The following is a 27,741-nucleotide window of genomic DNA, read 5'->3' as shown; positions in this document are numbered from 1 at the left end:
ACATTGCAGGAACATGCAAGTCTTACCGCAACAGTCAATGATGTCTATATAGGTCAGACAAAACCCTCTGTAATTTTGTTTCTCTTTATGTGAATGAAATGAAACGTGGCAGAGATAATGTCCACAAGCTTTTAGCTACAGCTTGATATAACTTTGGTGCTGCAACTGCATCATTTCAATGAGATATTCATTGTAAATGTGTTAATTTTCAGCAGGTCATTATACATCTGGTTGTATCAAACCTCTTCCTCTCTGTTGTCGCACTGAGAGCAGACTGGATACAGACCATGCCTAGCTGGTTAGCATGCTAACTTATGGATAAAGTTAGTTCATTTTTGACAGTTTTACTCAACTGGATTGATTCCATGTTGCAGCTTTTAAACTGTTTGGTAATGTATTAGCATTAAGACTACAAGGTTAGGAACGTCTTAGAAGGTAACGTCTCATCTCTCTTTGTTACAGATGAGTCTACAACACATCATCAATATCTACCTCTGTAAAAACTATTAAGAGATTAAGATTAAATTTTAAATTAAGATTAAGATTATCAATCCCCATAGGGAAATTATTCAAATTATTATTGTGTTTATTTTAAGGTTTTGTGAGGTGACCTATTTATCGTAAAAAAAAATTTATTGTGCATTCCAGATGATCGTCATCGAGTGAAGCTCCACTCTCTGCTGGCAGACCCCAGCTCCGATTATGTCAACGCCAACTACATTGACGTAAGTCACCTTAAGTCTTCTTTTTCCTCCCGCTTCACTTCACCTCTGTCTTCGCTGATCCCACAGCTCTCCCTCTCGACCTTTGACTATGGTAGTCATTTTTTTTATTGTTGTGCTTGACCGGTCGACACCTTGACACGCTGTTGCTCAGTCTGTACCGTCACCCAATGACCACAACCTCTACCACAACATGTAGGCTTTAGGGTGAGATTTTACACCAAAGATCCTACAAGAGCCCGTAAGCTCAGAGCAGCGGGCCTCGCACCTCTCACCCAAAAACGCTTTGTAAGGCAACATTGCGCTTTGCAATTGGACCCGATATAACACAGCTGATCCTTTCATCTGGTCTCAGATATTTTCATCTCACATCAGTTCGGCTCTAGTAAGTAGCCTCCTCAGTCCCAGCAGCAGCCCGTGCTCCCATGAGATCCAATCTCTGCAGCTTTGCATCAGATAGTGTCTCAAGGATGTTTTTTTTTTTTTTTTTTTTAGCTCTGCTGCTCAGTCATAACACAAGGGTCACCTGCAGGGAGCTTAAACGAGCTCTCAGCCTGTGTTTGTGGCTCAGTCTCCCGAAGTCTGTTACGGCCTATCAGTGCAGCCTCTATTTGCTGAACAAAAGCAAATGTAAAGAGGGCCGGCTCAGTAGCAGCGGAAGGCTGACTCAGCCAATGCCGGCACCATCAGTTAAAGCCGAACATCAAAGCTCACACTGCTGTGTGTTGCCACTTTATCCCCTTTAGTGCTCCGTTAAGGCTCCATTAGGACTCCAGGGACCTCCGTGTCATTAACTGTGCCGACAGCACGACATGCCAAGATCTCACGCAGCAGAATGATCCCAAGTGATTCACAGAAGAGGCCAAGGCCGGAACACACAGCTTATCTTCTCCTTTGTCCTCACCACTTATTCACAAAGTACATCTTTCACATAGTGCCACCTTTTGTTTCTGGCTAGTGCTCAAAAAGCGACACCCACTTTCAGGTAGTGCTTTGTTGTTGAAAAATATACACTTCTGCACCTTCTCTGAACTGTATTCATGCATTGTATTCATGATTGTGTGTCTTTGTCACTTGGCTGAAGCAGTCTGACCTGGTTTATTCTGCCATGTCACCTTCAAGCTGTCTCTCTGTAGTTACTGTTGAAGTTTAAATGTGATGAGTATTTTAATATGTTGTAAAATGTAGTTTATACAACAGCTGGTAATATATAACTGACCATGAGATGCATGGGATAAAAAAAAGCAATTATTTTATTTTATTTTATTTTATTTTATTTTATTTTATTTTATTTTATTTTATTTTATTTTATATTGTTAGTTCTCATTTATTTTATTTTTATACTCCTCATTTTTATTTTATTTTATTTTGTTTACTCCTCATGTTTATTTTATTTTATTTTTTTAATTTTTCTGTGACAAAAATATTACTGTAAACAAAATACTGAAAATATATACAGTAAAAATACAAACTACAGTGAATATACTGGGCACTGTTTTGTCTATACATTATTTCAGGTGTATGACATCACCTGCTTACCTTGGCTCTACCTCACATTGCACCTGTTCGTCCAGTTTTTGATATTTTATTAGTTCACAATCTAAAAAGAAAGATTGAGGTGTGCTTGAATTCTCTCCACAGGTCCTCAGTAAAAGTTAACCCTTTCATTACCCTCTTTTCCTGAACTTTATTCACAATAACTAGCTCTTGTTTCCTCCTCTACCTTTCCTCTCTCTCTCTCTCTCTCTCTGTCTGTCTCTCTCTCTGATTCCCGCCCCCTCCCTGTTTTCAACCTTTTTTTGGCGTCTCTTAGATTCGGATAAACAGGGAAGTAAGTACCTTGCTTCTCCTCTCTTTCCATCTCCTCCTCCTCCTCTCGCTGTCCGTGGCTTCCTTCCAACAGCAGATCTTCCTTCCCTTTCTGCCTTCAGCCGTCACTTTTCTCCCCTGAGAATTTACCTTGTCTTTTCTCCCCTCCCCACCCCCCACACCCACACCCCCACCCCCACACCCCCACCCCACCTTTCCACACTGACTGCAGCAGTCTCTGTCTTCTTTCATCTGTAGTCAGATGCTCACCAGGAGTTCATGCTGTCCTAGAAAAAGGGCTGATGGTATGCTAGTTTGGAGAAAAAGTTGTGGTCAGATCAAAGCTTGTACTCACAGACAGACAGTGGGGGCCCACTGTAGAAGGTTTGCCAGCCGTGGACCGTATTTATCAAGCATCTCAGAGTGGAGACAGAAAGTGTCACTTCCCGGTACATAATACAGTGTTTCCTGTTGACTATTATAGACTGTGGCAGCCTGCCATATTGAACCAATAATGTTGCTTTAACAATAGATATACATCTGCATAGCCCCTCTCTGTCTTTGACAGGCATCATATTTTGCGACCCATCATTTATTTATTTTGTCAGTGTTAGGGAACAATCTGAGATCAATAGAAACAACAATAATCTGAGATCAGTAAATTAGACTGAATCTGCTTCAAATATCAGTGCTGTTTGATATTTCTAATAGAATTCAGAGACTACTTTGTCCCCTTACTCTCAAAAGAACAGCACCTCTCATGCTGTGTTACATCTCGTGCAGATACACACATTCATTCAGCAGTTGTTTTCTCACAATAACACTTCAAAATATGTGCACCAAGACTGTGTATGACTGTATTGTTAAGAGAGGCTGTATGACTTGTAGGCAAACATGAAGAAATGAGCGCCTGCTGGGTTGACCAGGCTGTAATAACACTGTACACAGATGTCAGTGGAGTCGGTATGGACTGTTTTGGCAATTGGATAGAAGTGAAATCACACTGAAGGTGACAGCTGCTGCCACATTTAACTCTCACTCTATTGGAAACACTGTGGTAGCACAGTAAAAAAATGAATTGTCCTCACAGAATAAGTGTTGCAGGAAGGTTGATGATTGAACACAACATGCTACCTGCCAGGTCCAGCTAAACCCAAGCCCCCTACAGGGGACAAACAAGCAGCAACGCATATATATGTATATTTATAGTTTTTATTCTATGGTGGAAAAAGCACTGTATTTTAGCTTCAGTCTTAAGATCTAAATATTTGGATCACCTTTCAACAGAAGGAAAAACAAAGATAGGAAGACAGACTGCAAGTTCTGATCACTAACAATTCATGTACAGCACCGGCAGCCATGTTTCAGTCTTTTAAAAAAAATGATATTTAAATCAACCTGGTGGAGATTCCCTCACCTTACTGCTAGCATGAAGTTCTGACAGCCCCATCCTAACTACATAATCTTAGCTAACAGTCTAGTTTGACTCTTTTTTGTCCACGGTGGTGGGTCGCCTTGGTGATGATCTATGGCTAGAGACACAATAATTAATACATGCAGTCTGCACTTGAGCTGCCCATACATGTGCACTGCCATTGTTAACCCTATCCAAGGCATGTTTAATGGCACATATCCTCCACCACCACCTCCTCCTCTTGTGTCTCAGTTGGTATGTGTAGAAACAAAGTCCACCTAGTCCTTTAGGACATCCAATGACACAACAACCATTAGGCAGTGGAAGACAGCAATGTTTTGCCCTTCAAAACATCAAAACTATCAATAACCTGACAAGTTAGCCAACTTGCTAAATGGTGTCACGCTAACTTCCAGATAGGTGTTCAAGAATGCATCCAATATAAAATGCTATATATGCTATAACAGGCTAAAGCAGTAGTTCCCAAATGTTGTTCCTTGAAGCCCCCCCTTATGCCTGTGTCCAATACGAGCCAGACCCCCAACCCCAACTCATGTCTAGCCCAGCCTAGCCCGCTAGCTGACCTGAAGGATGTTTCCGCAAATTCAGAGGTCAAAGGTAATAAAGCTCAATGGATTGCAATGTGGACCAAAAATATGTTTTAATTTGGATTATACCATTAAAACATATTGGGACTTTATAAATTTAATGTGCACAAATATAATTTTGGTAACCTCACAACCTCCAAAATTGTGCACACCCCCTGCGATCTCTGGCACCCCCATAGGGAGGTCTTTGCAATAAACCTAAAGCGATGTATTTTTTATCATGAAGTACTGCTGGAAGACGTGCTGCACGGTCTCATTTCGGTTTAAAGTTGTGCTTTCAGAGTGCCAGCAGGTGACATATAGCACTGTAAAGTAAAACGAGATTTACAGAATAAGTTAAAACACTCCATCAAAGCATACAACCCTATCGTTTAGAATGTACAGGGTTTTTTTTTTGCAATTTTCTGAGGAATAATTTCAGTCTCTTGGAAAGTACAACAGTGGATATATAACATGTGTAATTTTGAGATTTGGTAAAAAATATGTATGTTTTGCTTAAGTACAGCAGAACACCCAGTGGTGATTGTTAGATACAGGCTGTGAGTTATGCGGATTTCGTTTTAAGTGGAAGAAAACTCTGACGCCCTCCTGTTCATGCTGCCAGGATGAATAAAGTGTTTCTGAGATGCCTGATAAATATGAACTATTTCAGGACTTGAGCATGTTTCCCCCATCACAGCTTGCTAAAAACATGCAGACAAACAATTGTTTTTTATATATTTATTATTTTTCACAGAATTGATAATTTCTCCTCATCTCAAAATGAGTCCGTGCATGTTTTCTTTTTCACTCCATTCTGAATACACATTTCTTGAAGATGTTCCACTCGCCTGCTGTTAGAAAGCGTGGTTGCCAAGGCGACAGACAGGAAACCGGTTCAGCCGAGGGAAACTCGGCAACGGAGGCTCATGGGAATGAAGGGTCGCTGCACTGTTTCATAGTGATGGCCATCCATCTCAACTTTTTCCCTCTTTGGCATGACAGTTATGGAATGTAATTTGTTTTGCCGCCTGGCTGCATATGTGTATATTATCATGTGTGTGTGTATGTGTGTGTGTGAGGCAGTGTGCGTGTCTGTACAGTATTTGTATAAACAATTGGAATCACTTTACCCCACGAGGGGTAAATCTTGATTCTACGGGATCTATCAAGCTCGGGCTGCTTTGCATTCAGTGCACGTTGGTGGGGTTGGTGGTGGAAGGGGGTGGGGGGTTTTTACCTGGTGGAGGGCCAGGACGCCACTAATAGCCTTCCAGGGCTGTGCACACTGTATCATAACTGCAATAATGCCAAGCGGAGCAGAAAGGAGACAGCCAGATCAGTCAGTGTCACTCAGGTAGAATTACTCCCAGGCCTGAAGATCCCTCACTTGTCAATCTACCTTTGATCAGCAGTCTTGGCTGCATGCAAAGAACCGCACACTAGGCCGCCCTTTGAAATGCAGCTCACTCACTCCGCATGTAATGACCTGGCTCCAAGTACAGGCACAGGAAAAACTTGAATTAATGCCACGTCTGTGCGCATTTTAATTCAAGCGTGAACCCTCACCCTCAGAGTCGGTCCCTAAAAAGAGTCTGAAAGATTCTCCTCTCTTTTTTTGGCCGGTCAAACAAGCTCATTATGATTTAAGCAGAAAGATCTTCAGTCAAAGGCGCAGCAGAAATCAGAGATGAATAAGACATGATTTGATGCTGAAAATGGAAATAGAGAATGAATGGGAGGGGGGTGGAATGAGAGTCCCCTGCTCCCACTTCATCAATGTGCTTTTTGTAATTATTAACTCTCTGCCGTCTCTTTTTCTCTTTCTTCCAGGGTTACCAGCGATCAAACCATTTCATCGCTACTCAAGGTGAGTCTGCTAATATTTACACAGCAGCCCAGCTGACAGTATTGAAACAAGCCAGCTGATTTATTAAACAGCACAGAGCCCAGGTGGTTGCATCACATCTGGATTTGCACCACACACAAAAAAAACACTTCCCTCCGTCTGTGAGGAACGCTCCCATAACAACCCACTGTAACTGTCAGTCATTCTACACTGTAACACCGCCGACTGTCACTGTCTGTGAAGCGGCGCTTTGGTCTCTCTCTCTCTCTTTCCTCCCCACCATCTGCATGTGTGGCGCACCATTCTCTCTGATGTCTGTCTGATACACTATGTAGGCTGCATTCCCAAAGCGGCACACACTCTACCCAGAGAGAGGGATGCTGATGGAGAGAGAGAGAGAGAGAAAGAGAGAGAGAGAGAGAGAGAGAGCGAGTAAGACATTCTCTTTATTCTCTCCCGGCTCTGATTCTGTTTATTCAGTGAATGTGTTTTTCACTTGGTAATCCCGCTCTGATTTCTCCCCATCTTTCACTTTGGTCTTAGTTCTGCCTGCTTCTCAAAAGTAACCTCTGAAAATGTCTCTCACATGTTCCTCTTCCTGCATTCCAGCTTGCAGGCAGAGGTTGGAAAGAGTGCCTTTAAAGTGGAAGCGAAAGCTCAAAAGAACACCTAGATGCTGGATTAAAGAGTGATAGAAATCTGGAAAAAAAACAACTCATTTAAAATACTACAGGTTAGGACAGGTGGTTTTGTCTGTGTTTTTACCACACTCAACCTATGAAATGATGATTTTTATCCATTTATTTATTTATTGTCCCACAAGGAGGCAGAGGACACAGTTATTTTTGGAGGAAGATAATGGCATAAAAGAGTTACTTGTGTCTGCGTTACTGAAAATAAAATCCCCTTTATGATATATTGTGTGTTGCTACTTAGACTGCCCATAGGATGCACATTTTTCTTTAAATGTATTGACTCTCCTGTAACTGAATGTCATCATTCCACTACAAAAAAAAAAAATCCAAGGCCTAATAACATGACCTATTGATTGGGCATTTCACTACAAAAGAAACATACTATCGAGTGGACACATGGGTTGGCTTACAAGTATAAAAAGTGACAACAATAACAAGTAGACCCACAACAGGATGCTGAGGATGCAAAACAAGAAGTTTGAGTACTTTATGTTAATGTTCCCTATAGCCACACTTTAGTGTGCCCTTGGAGATCATCAGGTGTGCCGTGGGAAATGATCCAATTTCATTTAATTGGTCCAAAAATTATTATTCATTTACTGTAAATAATTTGTCTTAGACACCAGCAGCATATAGTGATGGGCAGAACTATTAAATACCCCCTAAAGTTAGTTAATACAAACAGACTTATTTGTTTGTTTTGCGCATGCATTGTCTTGATCTGGCAGGGCAACTGCTAGCTTAATAACTTGTCGTGGCTCAGTAAAGGTTGGGAAACACTGCTTTAGGTAATGCGTTACCACCAACGTTGGTAGAGGAGATAGAGAGTCACTCAAACACAAAAAAACAATACAAATTCGCCTTCTGATGAAGGTTCACAGAACACTGGATCCTGGCTGGATCTGATTGGCATGATGTCGATTTTGGGCCTCCCCTCACATGAAGCTTGAAAATATATGGCACGATTATGATTATGTTATTTGATCTCTCTATGACAAAATCACACATAATTGTGCTATTGTCTGTGAATATCTGTCATCCAGGTCATAGTCATTTCCAATAGTTTAAATCGATGCAACTGGACTCAATGATTTACATTCACTGAGCCTCCCTTCAAAGGCTCTGGAGAGCCCCCCTTGGGAGGCCATGTAATGAGAATATGCCTAAATAAGCTTTACATAGGTCACATCAGCAATAATGATAATGTGTTGAAGATCATTTACCTCCTCACTAAACATTTTAGAAACACATATCTCGATTCAAAAAAAATATCCAAATTGAGCCTGATATCACAACAACCTGCACGCTCTGAGCACACGTCACGTTTGCCTCCATTCATCGCATCTTAGAAGAGTCTTAAAGCAGCTGTTCTTCTGCAGCAGGCAGCAGGTGCTCTGGGCTAACTCTCTATTATGTCCAGAGATGAGGGAGCGGGCAGCTTCGTGGAGAGGGGGTGGGGGGGAGGCAGACAGGGAGGAGAAATGCCAAGCGCACTCTGAAAGCCCCCACAGTCCAAAGCGGCGACGCGTTACACTATGCATACAGATTGACCCCGACCGCCAGGAACACCATCCGTCTTTCAGCTCGCTGCCCCATCCCTCTGGCGACGCATTAGTGCGCTTCTCCTGCTGCTGCTGAAAAATTAACATCTCATATCACTAATACATGTCCAAACTGCCGCAGCGATTGCTAACAGGGGAGGAAAAGGAGAGAAAACAAGCACGGTTAAAGTAGCTGCCCATTAAAACTGTTGCCGGCTCACCTTGGGTTGACCAGTATATACAGTAGCAGCTGTTATTAAAGGGGAAATCTCTGTTTGCAGTTTTTTGAACAGACTATGATCTTTCTCTTCCTCCTCCTGTTTTTTTTTAATCCTGCATAAGTCTTTACATGTTTACCCTGGGGCATGTAGTCAAAGGTATGACTTTTGATTCCACATCTGAGGAAACCAGTAGAAAACTCCCTGTCAGCCTGGGTTCTTTTCTATTGCTGCCTCATCCTGGTTTACAGTCATGTTCAAAAGTTATATCCAAATAATCGAAGCATAGCTTCACAAGTGGCTTCATCAGTTCTGCTACTGTTGTTGTGGGACCTCTATGATTTATGTTTAGGTCCTCTGTGGGCAGATCTCTAGTCAAACTCACATGACCAAAGCCCTGAGTGAAGCCAAGCTGATCCTCCTCTGGTTTACATAGGTTGCCAAAATGTGTACATATTCGTCCTCAAAGAAGCGTCCACTGTCTTTATAGATGGACTTATAGATGGATGCGTCTAGGCCTAAGGAGGTGGCTCGGCTGTGCCGTGCCGGCCACTTCTGAGGTGGTTCTTTGGTTTCACCAATGTACAGATACAAGCATATCTCACTGCACTCAACGGCATAGACTAAATTGCTGTGCCTTCCCCTGGCTGTTTTGTCTCTGGGGTGAACCTGTTTCTGTCTCAGTGTTGGTGCTGGGTTCAAATACTACTGGAATGGAATGTTTGTTGAAGAGCTTTACGGCATGAACACTCCTCGTCCTCTTGGACTCTTTTCTTGTTCCCGCTTTGACCAAACAAAGATCCTAAAGTATTTCAACCAGAGGAGAATGTTTGGATCTGTTCTCATCCGTTCTGTGCAGTTTTGGCCCATGCTCATACTTTATTCCATAAATCTTTAAAAACAAATACAATCTTTGGCTGCGGATTAAATCCAAGATTTTTTTAAAAAAAAATAGTTTTTAGACAATGAGATGAGCTCCATGACACAAAGGAAAATAATATAAAGACTTCATACATGATGTCTGAAGAACGAATCGTTGGGCTTGTTAAAGGATCCTCCTATTAAACAAATTGTGTGGGTAGATGTGAATAGACACCTTGTTCGCTGACAGGGGTGTAGTGTATTTGGCAGGAGAGTCAGTATGAAGGAGGACCTTGTGATATTATCAACGCCACAGTGTAATGAAATCAATGAAAGTGTCATCGGCTCCAGGAGGGCTGTGATTTGTGTCAGCCTGCCGGGGAGGGGAGGGGAGGGGGGGCCTGGGAAAGGCAACGCAGGAGCCTGTTTGCACAATGGCTGAGGATTTGTGGGTGCATTGAAATGACATTTCTCCATAGTATTAGGAGAAGAGAAAGCGGGCAATAGTTCACGAATGACACGTTGTTACTCTGCTCCCTGGCATGGATTACACAGTGCCTCTGCATTCATGGTTATTGTTGCTATTTTCTCTGACTTATGGCTCATCTTTTGCACCTTCTTTCTTCCTCCTCCTCCACCCATACCTCCACTGTGTATCTACTCCTCCCTTTTCCTTCGCAGGCCCCAAGCAGGAGATGATCTACGATTTCTGGCGGATGGTCTGGCAGGAGAACTGCTTCAGTATTGTCATGATCACCAAGCTGGTGGAAGTGGGAAGGGTAAGGTTCACCTCACCTTTTGTCCTGTGACCTCTTCAACTGCATTTATGAAGACGGATGGAGTAAAAATGTATTTCTGGAGCTAACTTTATCATCCACTATATATCAGAGGAGCTCCGTTTCGTTAGAGAGGAATGGCTACCGCTGTCTGATCATGAGTGATCACCTTTTTTTTTTGGCTTTTGTGGCTGCGGTCCAAGGTCAACGCTTTGATGGATATGAAGGCCCTTGAGGCTGTATTGAAAATGTGTATGACACCAAATATTTATACAGTCTGGAAACGCTATTAGCAATAAACAAATGTCTTTATATTGCTACTGAGTTTATGAAAACATGTAAATCCATCACTAAATTTGGATCCCAAGGTTGGTTGTTGTACATTGTTTGGTATTTTTTTAATTTTTGTTTGTATTTTTCTATTTTACTGTGTACTTCCTACTAGACTATATGCTGTCAAAAATTTAAATCTGCTGCACCACAGCTCTAACAGGCTGTACATTAAGAATACCAGGCTCATGTGATCTGAATTTATTGGGTCTGTGTGGACCAAGCGGCAATCTTCGGGGCTCAAAGTTGAAACCCATGCGGAAGTGTCAAAACTTGTAATTCACGCTGCAACAGCTGGGGGTTGGCTCCAAAAGCGAGTAATTTCCCATAGACTCCCATGTTAAAATGGCCGACTTCACAGCAGAAAAGAACATGTTTACAGCCTGGTACAAAAAATCGCTGACGTCTCAGATGATAGGTTCTCTTCTAGTGTCAGTTGTACGGGGGGTGAATTTTTTTACAACTCACTCGTTTCAATTGTATTCGGACTTAAAATTACGCCTAATTATGGGCGTTGCCACTTGAGTGACAGACAGTTGACGTATCACAGCGTGAGTTTCCTGCTTCCACGATCGCCCGCCCCCCTAAAACCCCGCTTGTGCCCCCCCTCTTTGTCCATATTCGGAGTTTCAATTGACGTGACACTGCCAACATGGCGTCCCGGAACCTCCCACTGAGACTCAAAACGGCTCTTCAGAAACAAACGGGTGACGTCACGGAAGCTCTGTCCATAGTTTTTACTGTCAATGGTGTGGACACACAAATCCAATCATTTCATATTAAACTTCAAGATATGGTCCTAAATCAAAGCTTGATGGCTAATGAAAGCAAACTGTGTGTGTGTAGCAAAATACTGACTGGATAACAGCATCTTAGGGTGTTTTTAAGGGTGTGTCATTTTAAAAGAACCGAACTCAGTCCTCTTTAAGTGGATCAAAAAGTGGACCAACAGAAAAAGGTCGCAGTTCTTTTTGTGTTCACACTGTGAGTTTATTACAAAGAGGACCGGGTCCTCGTTCTGGTCTAGTTCAGCTTTGTTGGGGCCTCAGTCCTCTTTATGTTCATTTTTTTCTCGGGGACCCAGGATAGTGTATTTTTCAGAAAATGAGCATGCAGTCTGAAGCAGCGGAAAAACGCTGCCAGCAGGAGAAGAAAAAAGTCCCCCCAAATAAACACTGCATGAACAGAAAAGCAAAGCAGCCATTTCTCTAAAAAAACACACCAGTGGACGGTAAATAACAGCATCACTGAGTTCTAAGAGGATGAGATCGCGAAAAAAAAAAAAAAATCATATCGAACCATTTTTACCTTGGTGTCAACAAGGTAGTCTCAATTGTGATGCCAACAACTGTCTAAATATTAAGCAAAGGTCAGTGAAGGATTAGAGCGGTGCGGTTTGGCTCACTGTTGACACCTTAGTGTTTCATGGTGTGTATGTTTGTGGAGATAAATGTGTGTGAACCTTTCTGTTTGTCCAGATGAAGTGCTGTAAGTATTGGCCTGATGACACTGAGCTCTACGGTGACATTAAGATAACACTACTGAAGACAGAAACGCTGGCAGAGTACACTGTGCGCACCTTTGCCATGGAGAGGGTGAGTCACATTCTCCCTGTAATTTCTATATCAACTCCACTCATGTCATGTACGCCAAACCTCTCTCTCTCACTCAGTTTCGCTCTTTTAGTCTTTCGTTGCATTAAATCTTGCATCTTGCAGAGAGGTTACCCGGCCAAACACGAAGTTTGCCAGTTTCATTTCACCTCCTGGCCTGAGCACGGCGTGCCGTACCATGCCACGGGCCTGCTGGCGTTCCTGCGTCGCGTCAAGGCCTCGACACCACCTGATGCCGGACCTGTGGTGGTCCACTGCAGGTAACTCTACCTCACACAATGAGTCAAACACAGCTGTAGGAGCTCTCCTCCTATCTCCTTAAAACTTTTAACTCATTGCAGTGCACAGTTAACTTCTTAAAATCACTATCAGCCTCCTGGTGTCTGTTTGTGATTAACAATGAAGCTGTAAAAATGTCTATATTTCAGCATAAATATGACCCCAAATGTCAGCTGACTTTTACACAAGTCCCCCTGAGTCCTGATGGGCAGCAATATATAGGTCAGAACCATGATACTACCACCACCATGCCTGACAGATGGAATGTTTCCTTTGCTGGAATGCTGTGTAAACTAAAACAAAAGTCAATTTTAGACTTTCCAACCAAAAAAAAAAAATCCCAGCAGCCCTCTGGCATGACCACATGACCTCTGTGACCTCATTTCCACACGAAAAAAATAAAGCAATTATACTAATATACAATATTAAATATATACAAACATTCAAGCCCCACTATATCTTCCTAAACCTATGTGATGACATCATATTTAACTTGAGCGTAAACTTTTCAGATCAATCGCAATATAGTATTTAGTATTATGTGATTGCATCATGGATTCAAAAGCCAAACTCCTACTGCTGATCCCACTGTATGAGCCAAATATCCCAAATCACTTTGTAACCATGGAAATACTCCAGTAGTTCATTAAATACATTAAAAACGAAGTGTGATACTTCTGTACAAAGCATCTTGTCTCTACCTGTGTCATTCTAAGATGCAGATGATTTTCAGCCTAATAACCCTCATGTTAAAGTGCAGCATGACCGTCATGGCTGTCAGTCAGAGTACTTTAATTCCCCCATGTAACGCTAATGATGCAGGGTGACATTCAAAAATCAAATATTGATGTCTTATCTGCCAATCTGAACAGTGCAAATGGCACCAGAATGAACTTTTATTTATTTATTTTTTTTCTTCTCCCTATTCCAAATGAACCAAACGCTCCCTCCTCATTCAGTACTTTAATCACTATATTAGCGCAGTGATGTAAACAGGCAGTCACACCTTCTGTCCTTTTGGCTCAACAGCAGCATACGCTTTTAGAACTGGTGCAGCTCTTCATTATCATGCCTTTGATAAGTGAATGAAAAGGGCTCTAATGTAAGGTTAGCTCATTGATCAAACTGCATCATCACTCCATTCCACATGACACACTAGCACAACACAATGGTTGTACCTCAACACCTGCAGTCCTTATCCTATATGGAAAACACACAATTGTGGCTTATGACTTCCTGCAGTATACACATATTATAAAGTTAGAAATCATAAATCATAAAAATAACAACATTTCTTATTTATTTACAGCAACATTTTTTCAATTGACCACAGGAACAAAAATTATGCTATATATCAATATTTTAAAATTTTTTTAACCAACTGTAGAAAATCCTCCAAAACAAACAACACTTCACTAAATTTTTTTTTTTTTTTGTGTGTGTATTCTGAGAATCTGGTCAGTATAATTGCTTTATTTTTTTATTTTATTTTTTAAAACTATAGCTTTGTTGCCACCAAGCAGTACAGTATGGTTCGGAACATAACGAACATGTGGAATGGAACGTTTTTGCACAGTTCGGTACGGCTTGTGTAACTACTACAAGGCACCTCTTCTGCATGTGTTGCATCAGTTGTTGTGTAAAAATTGCACCATTGTGTTTGTTTTAAAGGCTTTATCTTATGTGCACAGTGACGACAGTTCTCATCCAATCATCGAACAGCAGTGGGCGTGTATCCCGTGTATCCCGTGTATCAAACTGATATCCCAACAGAAAGGGTGCCCACAACCAGTACAGCACTTATTTTGGTACGCTTTAGAGTTCAGTTACACTGGACCAAACTCTACTGTACTGCTTGTTATAAACAAAGGTTAAACTGAGAAAAAAAAAATCTAAATTCACTTTTTGTAGTGGTCCTAATCCTCTTCCACTATAGGAAGCCATGCAGACTGATAAAAATTCCAATGAGTTCCAAGAAGTCCATATGACGTTTAAGTCAGTAAGAGCTCAAAAATATAGAACTGAGTAATTCTGATGTTTATTTGCAGAAGTGATATCAAAATGCAAACTAGTGCCCATAATTGGATAATACTTCATTTTATTTTTCTACCTTTTTATAAAATGATTGCACCTAACAATCCACATCAGTAATAAAAGTGAACATAAGCTACACGGGTAAATATCTGCTTGGTACTTTTAGTAATTGCTGAAATGCTAAGATATATTGTTAATTTCTATTTTTATGGTCGAGCAGACTGTCTCACTGTTCACATTCAGACTTATACATAATGATGCAACTGTTAAACAATACAAATGAGACTTCTCCCTTTGAAGAAGGCAGTGTTCTTGAGGAATAAAACACACCAGCACAAGCAGTTTTTTAAGGCATTGACACTCACACATACATAGTATAGCAATGATAGGAGCTGTTGGACCAAACAGCTCTGGGGACTGCCTGAGGGTATCACTGGGTACCCCCCTAGCTTTCTGTGTGCAATCACTAAGATGATGTAATGGCAAGTTGCAAAGTATCTCCTAGACTTAATGGTTAGTCTCTTTGTCGTTCTGAAGGTTTAGCATTCAACTTAAGTTCCCTTTTGTGCCTGTTAAAGTAAAGCATAAAAAAGTCCAAAAGCGCCTCCAGAAGAAGAATTAGAATTTTTTTATGCTGCCAAAAATCATTTTCCTTTTCTTTATTTCCGGAACAAAACCTCTTGTTAGACTTGACTCTGAGCAGCGTATCTCCATCATTACCAAAGACGCCCCTCTGAGACGCCTTTCATTCTAGCTGTACATTGAGGCTTGTCACTTCCCTTTGTCTTTCTCCCGTCTCCTCTTGCAACAGTATGGGGGCAGGCAGGACCGGCTGCTACATCGTGCTGGATGTCATGCTGGATATGGCCGAGTGCGAAGGGGTGGTGGACATCTACAACTGCGTTAAGACCCTCTGTTCCCGCCGCATCAACATGATCCAGACTGAAGTGAGTGGGAAGGAGGAAATGTGGTTAAGAGAGGCTGCTGTTAAACCTTACTTGGTTTGATCTTCGCAGTGGGAAGCTGCCGGTGGCCCATGTATTTCATCATTGTTACATTTTTACCATTACAATGCATGTTTGCAGTTGGATTTTTCTTCTTTTCAGACAGGGAAAGTCTCAGAAAGAGCATTCATTTGTAACAAATTAGCAATGACTGAGTAAAAGACGTGTCAAGCTAATCCATTACTAATGCCCCTGTACTGATAGTTCAACAGTAACATGAAGCTTGAAGCTGCTTTATTTAATTTGGTTAACAGCTCTGATAGTGAAGTATTATAATCAGACATGGCAAATTGATTGGAGGAGGCACCTGTCAATCATGGAATACTTTATAAGCCCTGAATTATTTGCTTATTTGAAGCCCAGTTCATACAATAAGCTTCATTTTGTAAATAAATGTGCAGCGATACTGTATGTTTTTCTGTTTAAAGAAACAAACCAGAGAGAAAAATTATTAATTAGAAGAATAAATGAAACTATTAGTAGGTGGAAAATCTCCTTACCAAGAATGGAATTGAAGATGTTCCAGTAAAGCAACAGCATTTATCTCTCTTTCAATTTCATCTTTTCACCTTTCAGCTGGAGCCATCTACCACTCGAATGCATATTTCAGTAATTACAGAGCACATTAAATATGATAAATAAGTTGGAAGAGGGACAGCAATTTAAAAACGAGTCCTCGTCTCTTTGATGTTTAGTTTGGTCGATCGTCAAAACAAATTTCCCCGTTAATTGCGGCGCTTGTGACGTTATTTCCAATGCGGTGTGTGGGCAGCGTTTGGCTCCTCTCATGTGTGTTTTCTGCACTTTTTACCCCCTTTTTTTACAGTCTGCTCAGAAAACAATGCACGAGAGTGGGCCCACAGCAAATGTGGAGAACGTTTTTGACAGCTCTGACTATTAGTCAACAGCAGTAATTAAGTTGGCCATTGTTCTTCACAAGTGGGCAATTAACAGTTAGGATGCTGGCAGTGAGAGCTTTGTGTTGACGTTTGTTGTCCGTCTCTCAGGAGCAGTACGTGTTCATCCACGATGCCATCCTTGAGGCCTGCCTCTGCGGAGAGACCGCCATTCCTGTGTCTGAGTTCGCCCTCACCTACAAGGAGATGCTCAAGGTCGACTCTCAGAGCAACACCTCGCAGCTCAGAGAGGAGTTTCAGGTAACCATCCACACCATTTTTAGAATTTATCTCACCGCATCATCACATTTTCACATCAAAGTAATCCACTGATGGTTCCTGTGTACATTAGAAGTGCTAATAGGTAATTAGCCAGCTTCTGACTGCCCCCGGTGTGAGAGAATGTAAACAAGCAGGTGTTCAAAGGCACTGTTTTGTGGTTTGTAATAATTGCAGACAATGTCTGTGATCTTAATCCCACGTAAATCTGTCATGTGTTTAATCTGCACAAAGGGCCACATTTTTTCATAAATAATAATATAAATCAAAGACCACTGGCACAGTATCTACCTTTATAAATATGCTCTTGTTACATTTTCATCATTGTAAGAGTCTTTTGTTGTCATTTACTGCTCACTCCTCTGTCCTCTCTTTGTGTGTGTGTCCATATCTACTTTAAGTATGTGCTGCTTGTGGAGTTTCTGCACCGCTTTACCGTACATTTCAGCATAGTCATGCTTTTTAAAGTGTAGACAGCTCTCCAAAGAGTAGATGAGATAATACAATAAAGCAGCTAGAAGAGACAAGGAGGGTTGTGAAGACGTTAGCGGTAATGCCGTGCTCAACAGCTGACTTTAGCTGCCTTTGTTTAATATTGGATGCATGGTCGTTTGCAGGCTAGAACGGGCTGCACTGAAGCTGCAAGCAGGCTGGGTCTGGCCTGTGGGCTGTACTTTGCCCAGGTCTGGTCTACTGGCATCATAGCAGCTCGCTAGTGTGCTAGAATGAGCTTGTTTGTAAACAATAATGCTGGTATTTATAGGAATAATTAAAGACATGTGATGAGGTGCATCTAGCAATCACTTCCTGTACGTATGTAGTACGGCATGTCACATGCCTTCCCCCGCTGTCCTGCCCCTTTAAGAGATATGCATGTGTCCCAAGTCTATTGATTCTAATTGCTGTTGCTCTCAGAAGTCATTTTGCTCCATAATCGCCAAACTAATTACTGGATCCATTTGACACACATCTAAACACATTCTAACACCCACAGTGTATTTCAGGAGAAATGGTCCTTGTTGGAGTCTTGTCTGGGTCTCAGCTTCATAAAGTCCCTCGGTGTGCTTCTATTTGACCATAAATCAGTAACATTATGACTTGATGATGCAACTACATGAATGTCACATCCTCCACTTCCTGTTGTGGAGCTTTGCATCCAGTTGAATTATTAGTAATTATGCGCTGAATTAACTACACTGATTATGAGCCTGTTTTCCTTTAATGTCTGACATTCCACCATGTTTCATTTTTTTTTTAACCATGACTCCATACATCTTGAAAATCACAGTGCCACATGCTCAAAAGTCACACAACAAATAATGAAATGTCCATGCCCCCCCTCCTCCCACTCGAGCTCTGTTTCTTATTCTGCACAGGCCTTACCACTACTTGACTTTTTTTTTGTTCAGGGGGTTAAATAAACGTCTGCTTGTTGATTGCTCAGACACAACTGTGATTTTTGTCTACATCCATCTCACCACGAGAGCCTTTACATCTGCCCTTCTTAGACGCATGCTGTTTGAATGGCCTTTTTCCTGAAGGCGGGGGCGGAGGGGATGGTTCCTTTGGGTGTGTTAGAATTTAGAAATGAATAGTTAGCATGACCCTGAGCTTTTTCAATCACATTATTGTATCATATGTTATGCAGGATTAATTTATTTATATTTCCAGCTAATGCCAGCATGTTGTTATTGATTTGTGACTTTTAAGTAGAATAATTAGAAGCACTCCTTTTTTTCCTCACTGCTGTTCGACTTGTTGTCTAGAGGCAATATTCCAGTTCTATTCATTTTGTCTAAACCAATGGGGACTCATTCACAATCAGAGACTAGTTAGATAATCAGTTCATTTCAAATTTTTATTGCTTGGTAATATGCTTATTCATAATGTAGGAGATCCAGTTAAATGTGTTTTTATCCATTAGGTTTTTGGCTGATGATAAATGTGCTTTAAAGTTTCTGGGAGATGATTGGATAGTGTGTCTGTCCATCTTCTTTTTGACTTTACCTCTTGCACTTCTCCTCCCTCAGACTCTGAACTCCGTGACCCCTCACCTGGACGTGGAGGAGTGCAGCATCTCCCTGATGCCAAGAAACCGCGAGAAGAACCGCAGCATGGATGTCCTCCCACCAGACCGCTCCCTCGCCTTCCTTGTCACCACCGAAGGTGAGAGCAGCAACTACATCAACGCTGCTCTCGCTGACAGCTTTCTCCGGCCAGCCGCCTTCGTGGTGACGCCTCACCCGCTGCCCGGAACCACTACAGATTTCTGGAGGCTCGTCTACGACTATGGCTGCACGTCGGTAGTGATGCTCAACCAGCTCAACCAGTCCAACTCTGCCTGGGTAAGAGCAAAACAAAAGTACTAATGCAATTAGATTGAGCTAATATTTAACGTATCAGCTTGTGATTTAGCCACGGGTGACCTTAAATCACTGTGTGTGACAACATCTGCATAACAGCATGAGTTTGATTAGCTCCATACCGTGCATTTACATACACTCTATTAGAACTAAAGCAATTTTGAAGGAGCCAATCACATCAGAGAGTTTTAACTAGCAAAGAACAAACTCTTCCAAAAGTATCATTTTATATCTATGTATTTTATTCTTCCTTTTACTGGATATACTCGGCTTCCTTCCTGCCACCAGTGCAGCTTTTTTGTTCCCCCTGAGAAATGTATTTATTATCAAAAGAAGATAAGGGGTCCGGGCCCATCTCCTGCCTGTTACAAAGCCACTGCAAGGCCAGCACTCAGTTAAATACCACAGGAAAAAAAAATATAGAGACAAAAAAAGCAATGTAATTCCAACAGCTGTCAGGCTCCCCCTCACAGGTTCCACACACATAGCCAGCAGTCTCTCCCTCGCACGGAGCAATTCTTTGTCCATGAAAACAGCTGCCTTGTAAGTCTGTTTTGGAGGATGAGGAGCTATTTCATTGCTGGGTAAAGATGGCAAAACTCATTTTTTTATCCCAGCATGAACAAGACAACAAGAGGCTGACACGGACCTGGTCGGACTGCACTCCAAACCGCACTCCTCTAAACGAACAGAAATACTAACAAAAGTCTGGTTTAAATTCTGAAGAGTGTTTTTTATTGGATGATTAATGAATCTTTAGTCAAATTATTTGCTAATTAGCTGTTTAACTCTTAATTATCTGGCTGCCAAATATCTTCCTATTCATGAGCAAGAATGACATATGTGTCTTATTTGTTTGACCTTGTGAGCCAAAGGGCCATGATTACGGTGCTTGAATTTTTACAGCGTCCATTTTTTCACTTTACTCTCCATACCAACTATAACAAGTCTGCAGATTAGCCAAACATTTGCAGATTTTTTACCAAATGACTGCTGGTCACATATGAGACAAACATGGCTTCTAAGTTGCACTATGAAGTGCAGAATTTATTGTTTTTTTACATTGTCTTGTTCGTGTGATGAGTTGATTTTTGTTTTTTTTTTGTTTCTAGGAAGGTTCAACGGCTGTGTATGAAATCTTGTTTTCATAATATCAGTCATTGTTGGTAAAAACTCCCATCATGCCCTTGTCTTCAGGATTGAATTCACTTCCTAAAGATATAAGTTGATGACGTAAAGCACATAATTGGTAGCTTCATATATTTGAGGAGCTGTGGGCAGAAAATGTTGACGCTGATGAATAAAGGAAAAGAGAAAATAGCTTCAGCACTAATGGCAGTCACAGCTGGAAGCTGGCTCAGTATAAAGTATAGATGATGGCAGTTTTGTGTCTGCAAACATGTCATCTTCATCCCGTTTCCTTCAAAAACTAAGACACAATATCCTCCCTGATGAGGTGGGGGGGGTCATCATATGTCCGGCCTGGACAACTGTGTCCTCTGCCACAAAGATTCAATCCCGTATTCAGGCCGTTCATTTAATTTGCACGATCTGTCACGGCAATAATGCTTTCTTATCGTTTCTTCCCTGTCCGTGTTTGATCATGCGTGGGTTTGTTCTGCTGTCGCCGCTCAGTCACCGTGTCATATCTCATTCCAGCTCTACATTTCCACATGCCTGTCAGCTCCAACCTGTCCTTCTTTCCTCTGTCACTCTCTTCTCTGTCTTTTTTTCCCCCTCCTTCTCATCTCTCACTAGTGAATTAGCACTCTGACACACACATGCACACACACACACACACACACACTCCTCCTGTCTGGATGTATAAATATTTATCTTACCTGTTAATACCTTTCTGTCAGTGTTATCACTTCCTTTCTCCAGGGTGTCTGCTCAACACGTGAGCATGTCAGCACTGCTCCCCTGTGTGCCTTTCTATGAAACAGCGGTGATGTGTCCAAACTCTTAACTTCCTGTTTATCTCTTCTGGGCACAGCCAAGATCTTTTACTCCATTAATTTATAATGCACTAATGTTAATGATTTGGACTCATAAATAATTCAGGTGAGATGACCACTGTTTATGTGAAAGATTGTTCCTGGTGACGAGCTGGTTGTTGTTTTTTTTTGCCCATTTAATTTACGCTTGCTATTTGTAGGTAATCATTATCATTTAGGTTAATTGTCTCTGCTGTCAATACTCAGGTGTCTTGTTACCGCCTTCACCATCACTGACTGCTGACATAATGATTTGCTCTGCCTGGAGCAAGTGTGGGCTAATGACCTATTCCCTCCTCTCTCCCCTGCTCCTTCCTCCTCCTTCCTTCTCTTCTCCTTCACAGCCATGTCTGCAGTACTGGCCGGAACCAGGCCTGCAGCAGTTTGGGCCCATGACGGTGGAGCTGCTGTCCAGGACGGCCGATGATGATGTCATCATCCGTCTCTTCCGGGTTCAGAACATCACCCGGGTAGGTGGAAAAACCGTCAAAATTTCCCATGGTCCTATAGTAAGACAAGCATTTCTATAGCATCTTAGCTAAAAAAAAACACTGTAAAAAGGTAGCTAATATCATGCTAATATTTAGCTCTAGTATAAGCTTATTGATCATCTATGTGAAGAAAATATTTTGTCCACTGCCCCCAACCTATAAATGAGATTTCTCTCTGTTTGAGATAGAAACCTAAAGTTTAGTGCATACACAGTCTATTCATTTGTATTTCCAATTTCACATTATTATCATGCCCTAATTTAACTATGGCGTCATACCAATGATATTTTGCACTTCTGGTCCAGGTGGACTCAAGTAAGAGTTAATCATGAGAATTATTATTACCTATCTCCAACAAGACCAAAGAAAACAAAGTAAAGAGGTGCTGGTGCTAGTTCAAAATCAGCAAAGTTGAACTTTTAACAGGCTTGACCTGTTGTAAATGGGAAGTCCATTTATCCAGTTAAGGACAAGTATTGTTTTAGAATTTATTATCACAGTGCATCCATGTCTGCCCTGCGTGCGAGGGATGCATGAGTAGATCCAACATATCCCAAGATTCATTGGATCTTGTGATGAACCATTAAAAACAGAACACTAACAGCCAAGAGTAGACTTTTAAATGCTATTTTGCGTCACTGTGCGACAGGATTTAACCACGTCGGGTAAAGAGAAAACCCTTCCTAGAGCAGACTGCTGGTGTTATCGCTATGCTAATGGTGTGCCAGCTTAAACAATTTTTAATAATTGACGGCAGTACATGTTTTTTTTTTTTTTTACTTCACTTCTGTCTCAAATATCAATGTGTGACCTATTATTAATTCCAGAAAATATATTAAAAAATAGAAAATAACACAGCCTGGTAACCTCTCAGCGGCAAAATAAAGGGTGTAATTGCCTCCATTATTTCTATAGAAATATGTGTAAACTCTGCATCTGCATGTCAGCCTGATGGAAAAAATGCTGTTTAAATGCTCTTATCAATTGACACTTTAATATGGGATGTGGACAAAAACACTGGCTGCAGCTCTGCTCCAGCTCTCCACTGCTGTGGGAGGCATTTCCTGGCACCGAATCAATTCATTTTTTTAAGAGGGTTAATGAAGCCCTGATACTAGTATAATGGTTCTGAACGATGACCTCGGTCCCTGCCGGCATTTGTTCTTCCCAGTGGCCAAGCATAATTTGCGGCGTAATAATACCGCTCTCAACATAAGCTAACTGTATCAACAACGTGATAACGTCGTTAACCACACGTTGTTCCAAAGACCTGTCTAATGTGCTCAGAAACATTTTGAACATATTTAATATTCAAGTTTGACTGTGTTTGTGAGTATTTGTGGTGTAGATGCAGCTCTTACCCTTCAACCTCAGTAGATTTCCAACAGCTAGCTGAGTAGCTCCATGTTATTAAACCTCCCTTTAGCTCCTAGCTCCCGAGCCTTTCCCTTTTACCTGACCTAAACCGACCGCCCCTTGTCAGTGCTCCCACTCCCACTCAGCCCACTCAATTATCTCCAAAACTGTTTACACACGGCATCTCTGCAGGATCCAGAGGAGACAGACACTACAGAGCAGGACACCGATAGACTCTTACCCAAGAAGGTATTCTGTTGTCCAGTAGATGTAGCAAAAGCTGTGATTCCTCTCCTCACTTGTTTTTTTCTAAATTAAGGTACCCCATAGAGTTTGCTAATTCCTTTCAATGATTACATTGGCTGTCCAGGTTGTACACCCCCCCCCTCCCAGATGCAAACAAGCTGACCCAGAAACACTCTTCTGCAGTTCTGCAGTTCTTTACCCATGGACTGCAGAGAAACTGACATTTTGAAGTATGGGTTTGGGTTATGAAGCAGTTCTTGGCACTGAAATATTTTATCTTGAACAGAAAGAATGATGGCCAATTAAAACTATGAAGCAAACTGATAGAAATTCTATTGTATGAATGAAGATCAGTGATGACAGTGAACAATGAAGCAATAGTGGAAAGCTTTAAAACTATCTCCTTGTTTTCTTCCCTCTTAACTTTCTGCAGCTTCAAGAAGGCCAGCTTGTGGTGCGTCACTTCCAGTTCCTGCGCTGGTCTCCATACCGCGATGTGCCCGACTCCAAGAAGGCCTTCCTCAGCCTTTTGGCTCAGGTTCACAACTGGCAGAGGGAGTGCGGGGAGGGACGCACCGTTGTCCACTGCCTGTGAGTCCACTTCTACCACACACACAAAATGTGTTTAACTGCCATAAAATACATTACTGCAGAAGTTGAAAAGATGTCAGCAAGCAACAGTGGCATATGGTAAATATGTAACAAGTAATAACATGAAAGTTTTGCCTTAAAAATAATGCTTACAAAATCATGTCAATGCATATCCACTCATAACAATATGGGTGGCCAATCCAGCATAACCTTCACCAGCACTACTAGGGGTATAGACCAATAACAATGTGACTTTGTTGCTGCTCATGACCATTGCTATCCTGGTGTCTTACCTTGGTATTGCTTTTGAAGTGCATATAATGGAAGTTGCTGCATTAATCTCTGCTGTCATTGCTTGAGTGTATAACAGGAGGAGTGAATGCTCCTGTCACTAATCCCATATCCTCGATCAATGCAGAGGTTTTACTGCCAACATGTAAAAAGCTTGGTCAAGCCTGTTGAGGTGAGGGTTTTAGATGCACGTCTATACAAGGTGTTACAGTGTCTGTGTGTGGAGCAACCAAAAAGGGGAGAAAAAAAGGTCCAGATTTAATCATTATTCATCATCTTCAAATAAAATATGTAGAAAAAAAGACTTGACCAATGTATGAATTATAATTAATTTATATTATGAAAATACTTTTTTAAGCCTAAGACATTGGGTCACTCTCTACTATACACTGTATTGTAATTCCAGTAGTGTTAATACACATGTAAGGACAGCTGTAGCAAGAAAAGAATGACCATATCAACAATCTAACTAAAATTTCTGCGTCTATTGCACGTCTATTTTGATTTGATTGTCTGAACCCCAATCCGTTTTGTACGGCATTTTCCCCTCCTGTGGTCACTGTGGGCTTATTTTCACTCTCCCTTTATGTAAACAGCACAATCACGGCTAAAAGTATACAGAATGCAAACATGTCTTTGTGCTGTATAACACAGAAAGACAGAAATACATACAGAAGGAAAAACACATCATGAAACAGTGAGATCCACATGCTACAGATATTCATGTACAGTTAGGGAAAATGATTTGAACCCCTGCTGATTTTGTAAGTTTGCCCACTAACAAAGAAATGATCAATCTATATAGTTATAAATTAACATTAACATTTTCAATGCCCTGGCTGAGGGAAGGAGGTTTTCACACAAGATTTGACGGTACATGACTGCAGTTGTCCTGTCCCCTTGGCAGAAAAACACACCCTCCATGTTTGTTGGTGGGGACGCTGTTCTTGGAGTCACAGGGAGTTTTTCCTTACTGCCAAATATTATTATTTTATAGAGTCATATGACTCAAGGAAAAATGACATTTCATAATATAGAATTTAGCATTAACAAAGACAAACCCATTGCATCTGTGTGAGGCTCTATATGTGTTTTATTGGTGTTCATAACTGACGCCTTTCAAATTTGCGCAGCATATATGCAATGTCCAACATTTTCTAAAGTGACATTGACAAGTTATGAATTCAGCAGCTCCTCATGAATTTTTTCTTGCCTGAGAAGCTTTTGAAAAAGCTTTCAGTCTCTCCACAGAAGGTTGGACTTTTTTCAAGAGTTACCCACTAAGTGTCTTTGCACTCACCCGCGCCCCGCCTCCTCCTCCTCCATGTCAGAGCCCTTTGTTCCCCGGAGGTCAGTCTGTATGTAAGACATCCCATGTCTGATTAAATCCCAGCTCCTGTATTTTAATGAGAACTTTACTTCGATATTCATCTTGAAAGCCTGCCAGCTGGCCTTTTTCTGGCAGACTGCTTGATCTGCGCTCAGTCAAACCATGACATTTCACTCTGTTATCCCCTTCCCCACACCCCCACGCCAGAGTTGCTGTACCACATCTTTATCGGGTTGCTTATGTCTTAATGCTGTTTGTGTCCGTCCGTGTGTCCTTTGTTCGGCAGGAATGGCGGCGGTCGGAGCGGTACTTTCTGCGCCTGCACCATGATCCTGGAAATGATTCGTCACCACAGCATAGTGGACGTGTTCTTCGCTGCCAAGACGTTGCGCAACTCTAAGCCAAACATGGTGGAGACGATGGTGAGCAAACAGGAAGTGTGTGTGTGTCTGTGTGCATCTTTACTGCCACACACACAATTAAATGTTTTGAGATCTGTGTTCACATTGCAGTAGAAAATGTTTTTTGCTTGATGATCCTTCCAAACCAAATAACCCTGCTCACATATTGAAAATGTAACCCCTTTGTGTCCTCAGGAGCAGTACCGGTTCTGCTACGACCTGGCCCAGGAGTACCTGGACTGCTTAGAAGTCAGATAGCATCCATCCCTCTCTTCTCGTCCCTCTTCAAGGAGACGGTCTGGATCCCGGATCCTGCATCCTGGCTCTTTACTCCTGCCTCCTTAGTCCACAGTGTACACAGCTCTGGTTGTCTTTTTTGCGATGCCTGGATTGAAACATTGATCAAGAAAGCTCACTGGAAAACTTGTAACATACTACTGACACCTTTTTTTTCCTTTATTCTTCTTTGTATTTGCTTTTCCTCGGCGCGCTAATCCAACCTGTGCTCTTTTGTCCACTTTACATCTGCCAAACCAGAGGACACTCTTAACAGGCGTGGAAGTCATTTTATAAGACCCCCACACCCCCTGTCAAGGCAGCTGGACTACCTGTTCTACACCTCGCCAACGGGATTCAGAGAGCTCCACTGTATCCTGCCTTACTATGAACAAACACTGAAAGGTTGATGCCAACCACTGGGTGAAATTTGTGTTTGTTTGTAACACTGTAAATGGTGCAATCTGCTGTTGGTGACCATCCTTATGTTGTACTGTACTATATTTGAACATTACGTGACTGAAAGCTGACAACTGAAGGGCGGAAAAGGAGAGAGGTCGGTCACTTCCGATGGACATATCTGTACAGTGGAGTTGTCTTGGACCTAATTTCTCTTTATTTATTCTTCGTGTATATAGATGTTTTTTCCTCCTCCTCCTCCCCTCGGGTGTTTCTAGATGTTCTCAATGTCTTATCAGTGTGCCAATCCATTCTCTCTGTGTCTGTAAATGGGTTAGGGTTCAGCATCTGCATGCCCAGTCTTAAGTGTTTCATTGCAGTGTGTGGCCCAAGTCTGCTTCAGGGTGGATTCTGTGATGTGAATCCCTCCGCTAGTCCTGAGAGAGCTCCATTAAGCATAACCACGTGTTGCTGTGAGAATACGGCGAAACTATGTCGCTTTCTAAATTTGTATTTATTCAATGTGTTTTATTTTCTAAATAGTGTATAAAACATGAAAATAAATAAAATATGCTGTTGCCTAACAGCCACGCTTTTCTTGACAATATTATTTATGTGTATCTCGGACAAGGTTACTCAACCAGAAGTTAATCGTTGGCTTGTTAGCATTCAAGATGGATCACTCGGATTTTTGAGCAGAGCATTAGTATTGGTTGTTAGTTTGACTTTCCATCCAAACAACTACAAAGAAGTTTACAACTACAACGAAGACATACAAAAAAACCACAAACAGCTGCAAAATAACCAAACAGAAATCCAAGACGTGCATAAAAAAATCCAAAACAACCTCAGAGGAGCAAAACTACCGAACTGAGATACACAACAACCACGAAGTGATGTAAAAACAGTCAAAAGTAAAAACCCAAAAATACATGTAAAACAACAAAAAGAATCATACAAGCTCCAAAACAACCACAATTAGCTGCAATATGACAACAAAGTGATGTAAACAACCTAAAAGAGATGCAGAACAACCAGATTAAAAAATAATCAGAATAAGCAAGTGAAGTAATTAAAATATATGTAAGCCAAC

At 41.5% G+C, this 27,741-nt stretch overlaps 1 protein-coding gene across 1 annotated transcript in view; it reads left to right on the top strand.

The window, feature by feature from the left end:
- Positions 1–27,002, top strand: part of ptprua (protein tyrosine phosphatase receptor type Ua) — a 178,614-nt gene extending 151,612 nt beyond the window's left edge. The window contains exons 19-30 of the mRNA XM_028429850.1: positions 649–725; positions 6,366–6,402; positions 10,378–10,475; positions 12,281–12,397; positions 12,521–12,675; positions 15,540–15,675; positions 16,740–16,889; positions 18,938–19,252; positions 21,612–21,737; positions 23,794–23,951; positions 25,859–25,994; positions 26,169–27,002. Coding sequence (XP_028285651.1) covers positions 649–725; positions 6,366–6,402; positions 10,378–10,475; positions 12,281–12,397; positions 12,521–12,675; positions 15,540–15,675; positions 16,740–16,889; positions 18,938–19,252; positions 21,612–21,737; positions 23,794–23,951; positions 25,859–25,994; positions 26,169–26,231 — 1,568 coding nt within the window. The 3' untranslated portion in view covers positions 26,232–27,002. The remainder of the gene's footprint in view (positions 1–648; positions 726–6,365; positions 6,403–10,377; positions 10,476–12,280; positions 12,398–12,520; positions 12,676–15,539; positions 15,676–16,739; positions 16,890–18,937; positions 19,253–21,611; positions 21,738–23,793; positions 23,952–25,858; positions 25,995–26,168) is intronic.
- The last annotated feature ends 739 nt before the right edge of the window (positions 27,003–27,741 follow it).

Source organism: Parambassis ranga, chromosome 2, assembly GCF_900634625.1.
Source record: "Parambassis ranga chromosome 2, fParRan2.1, whole genome shotgun sequence".
NCBI classification, from domain to species: Eukaryota; Metazoa; Chordata; class Actinopteri; family Ambassidae; genus Parambassis; species Parambassis ranga.
This window is presented reverse-complemented; position numbering and strand designations above follow the sequence as displayed.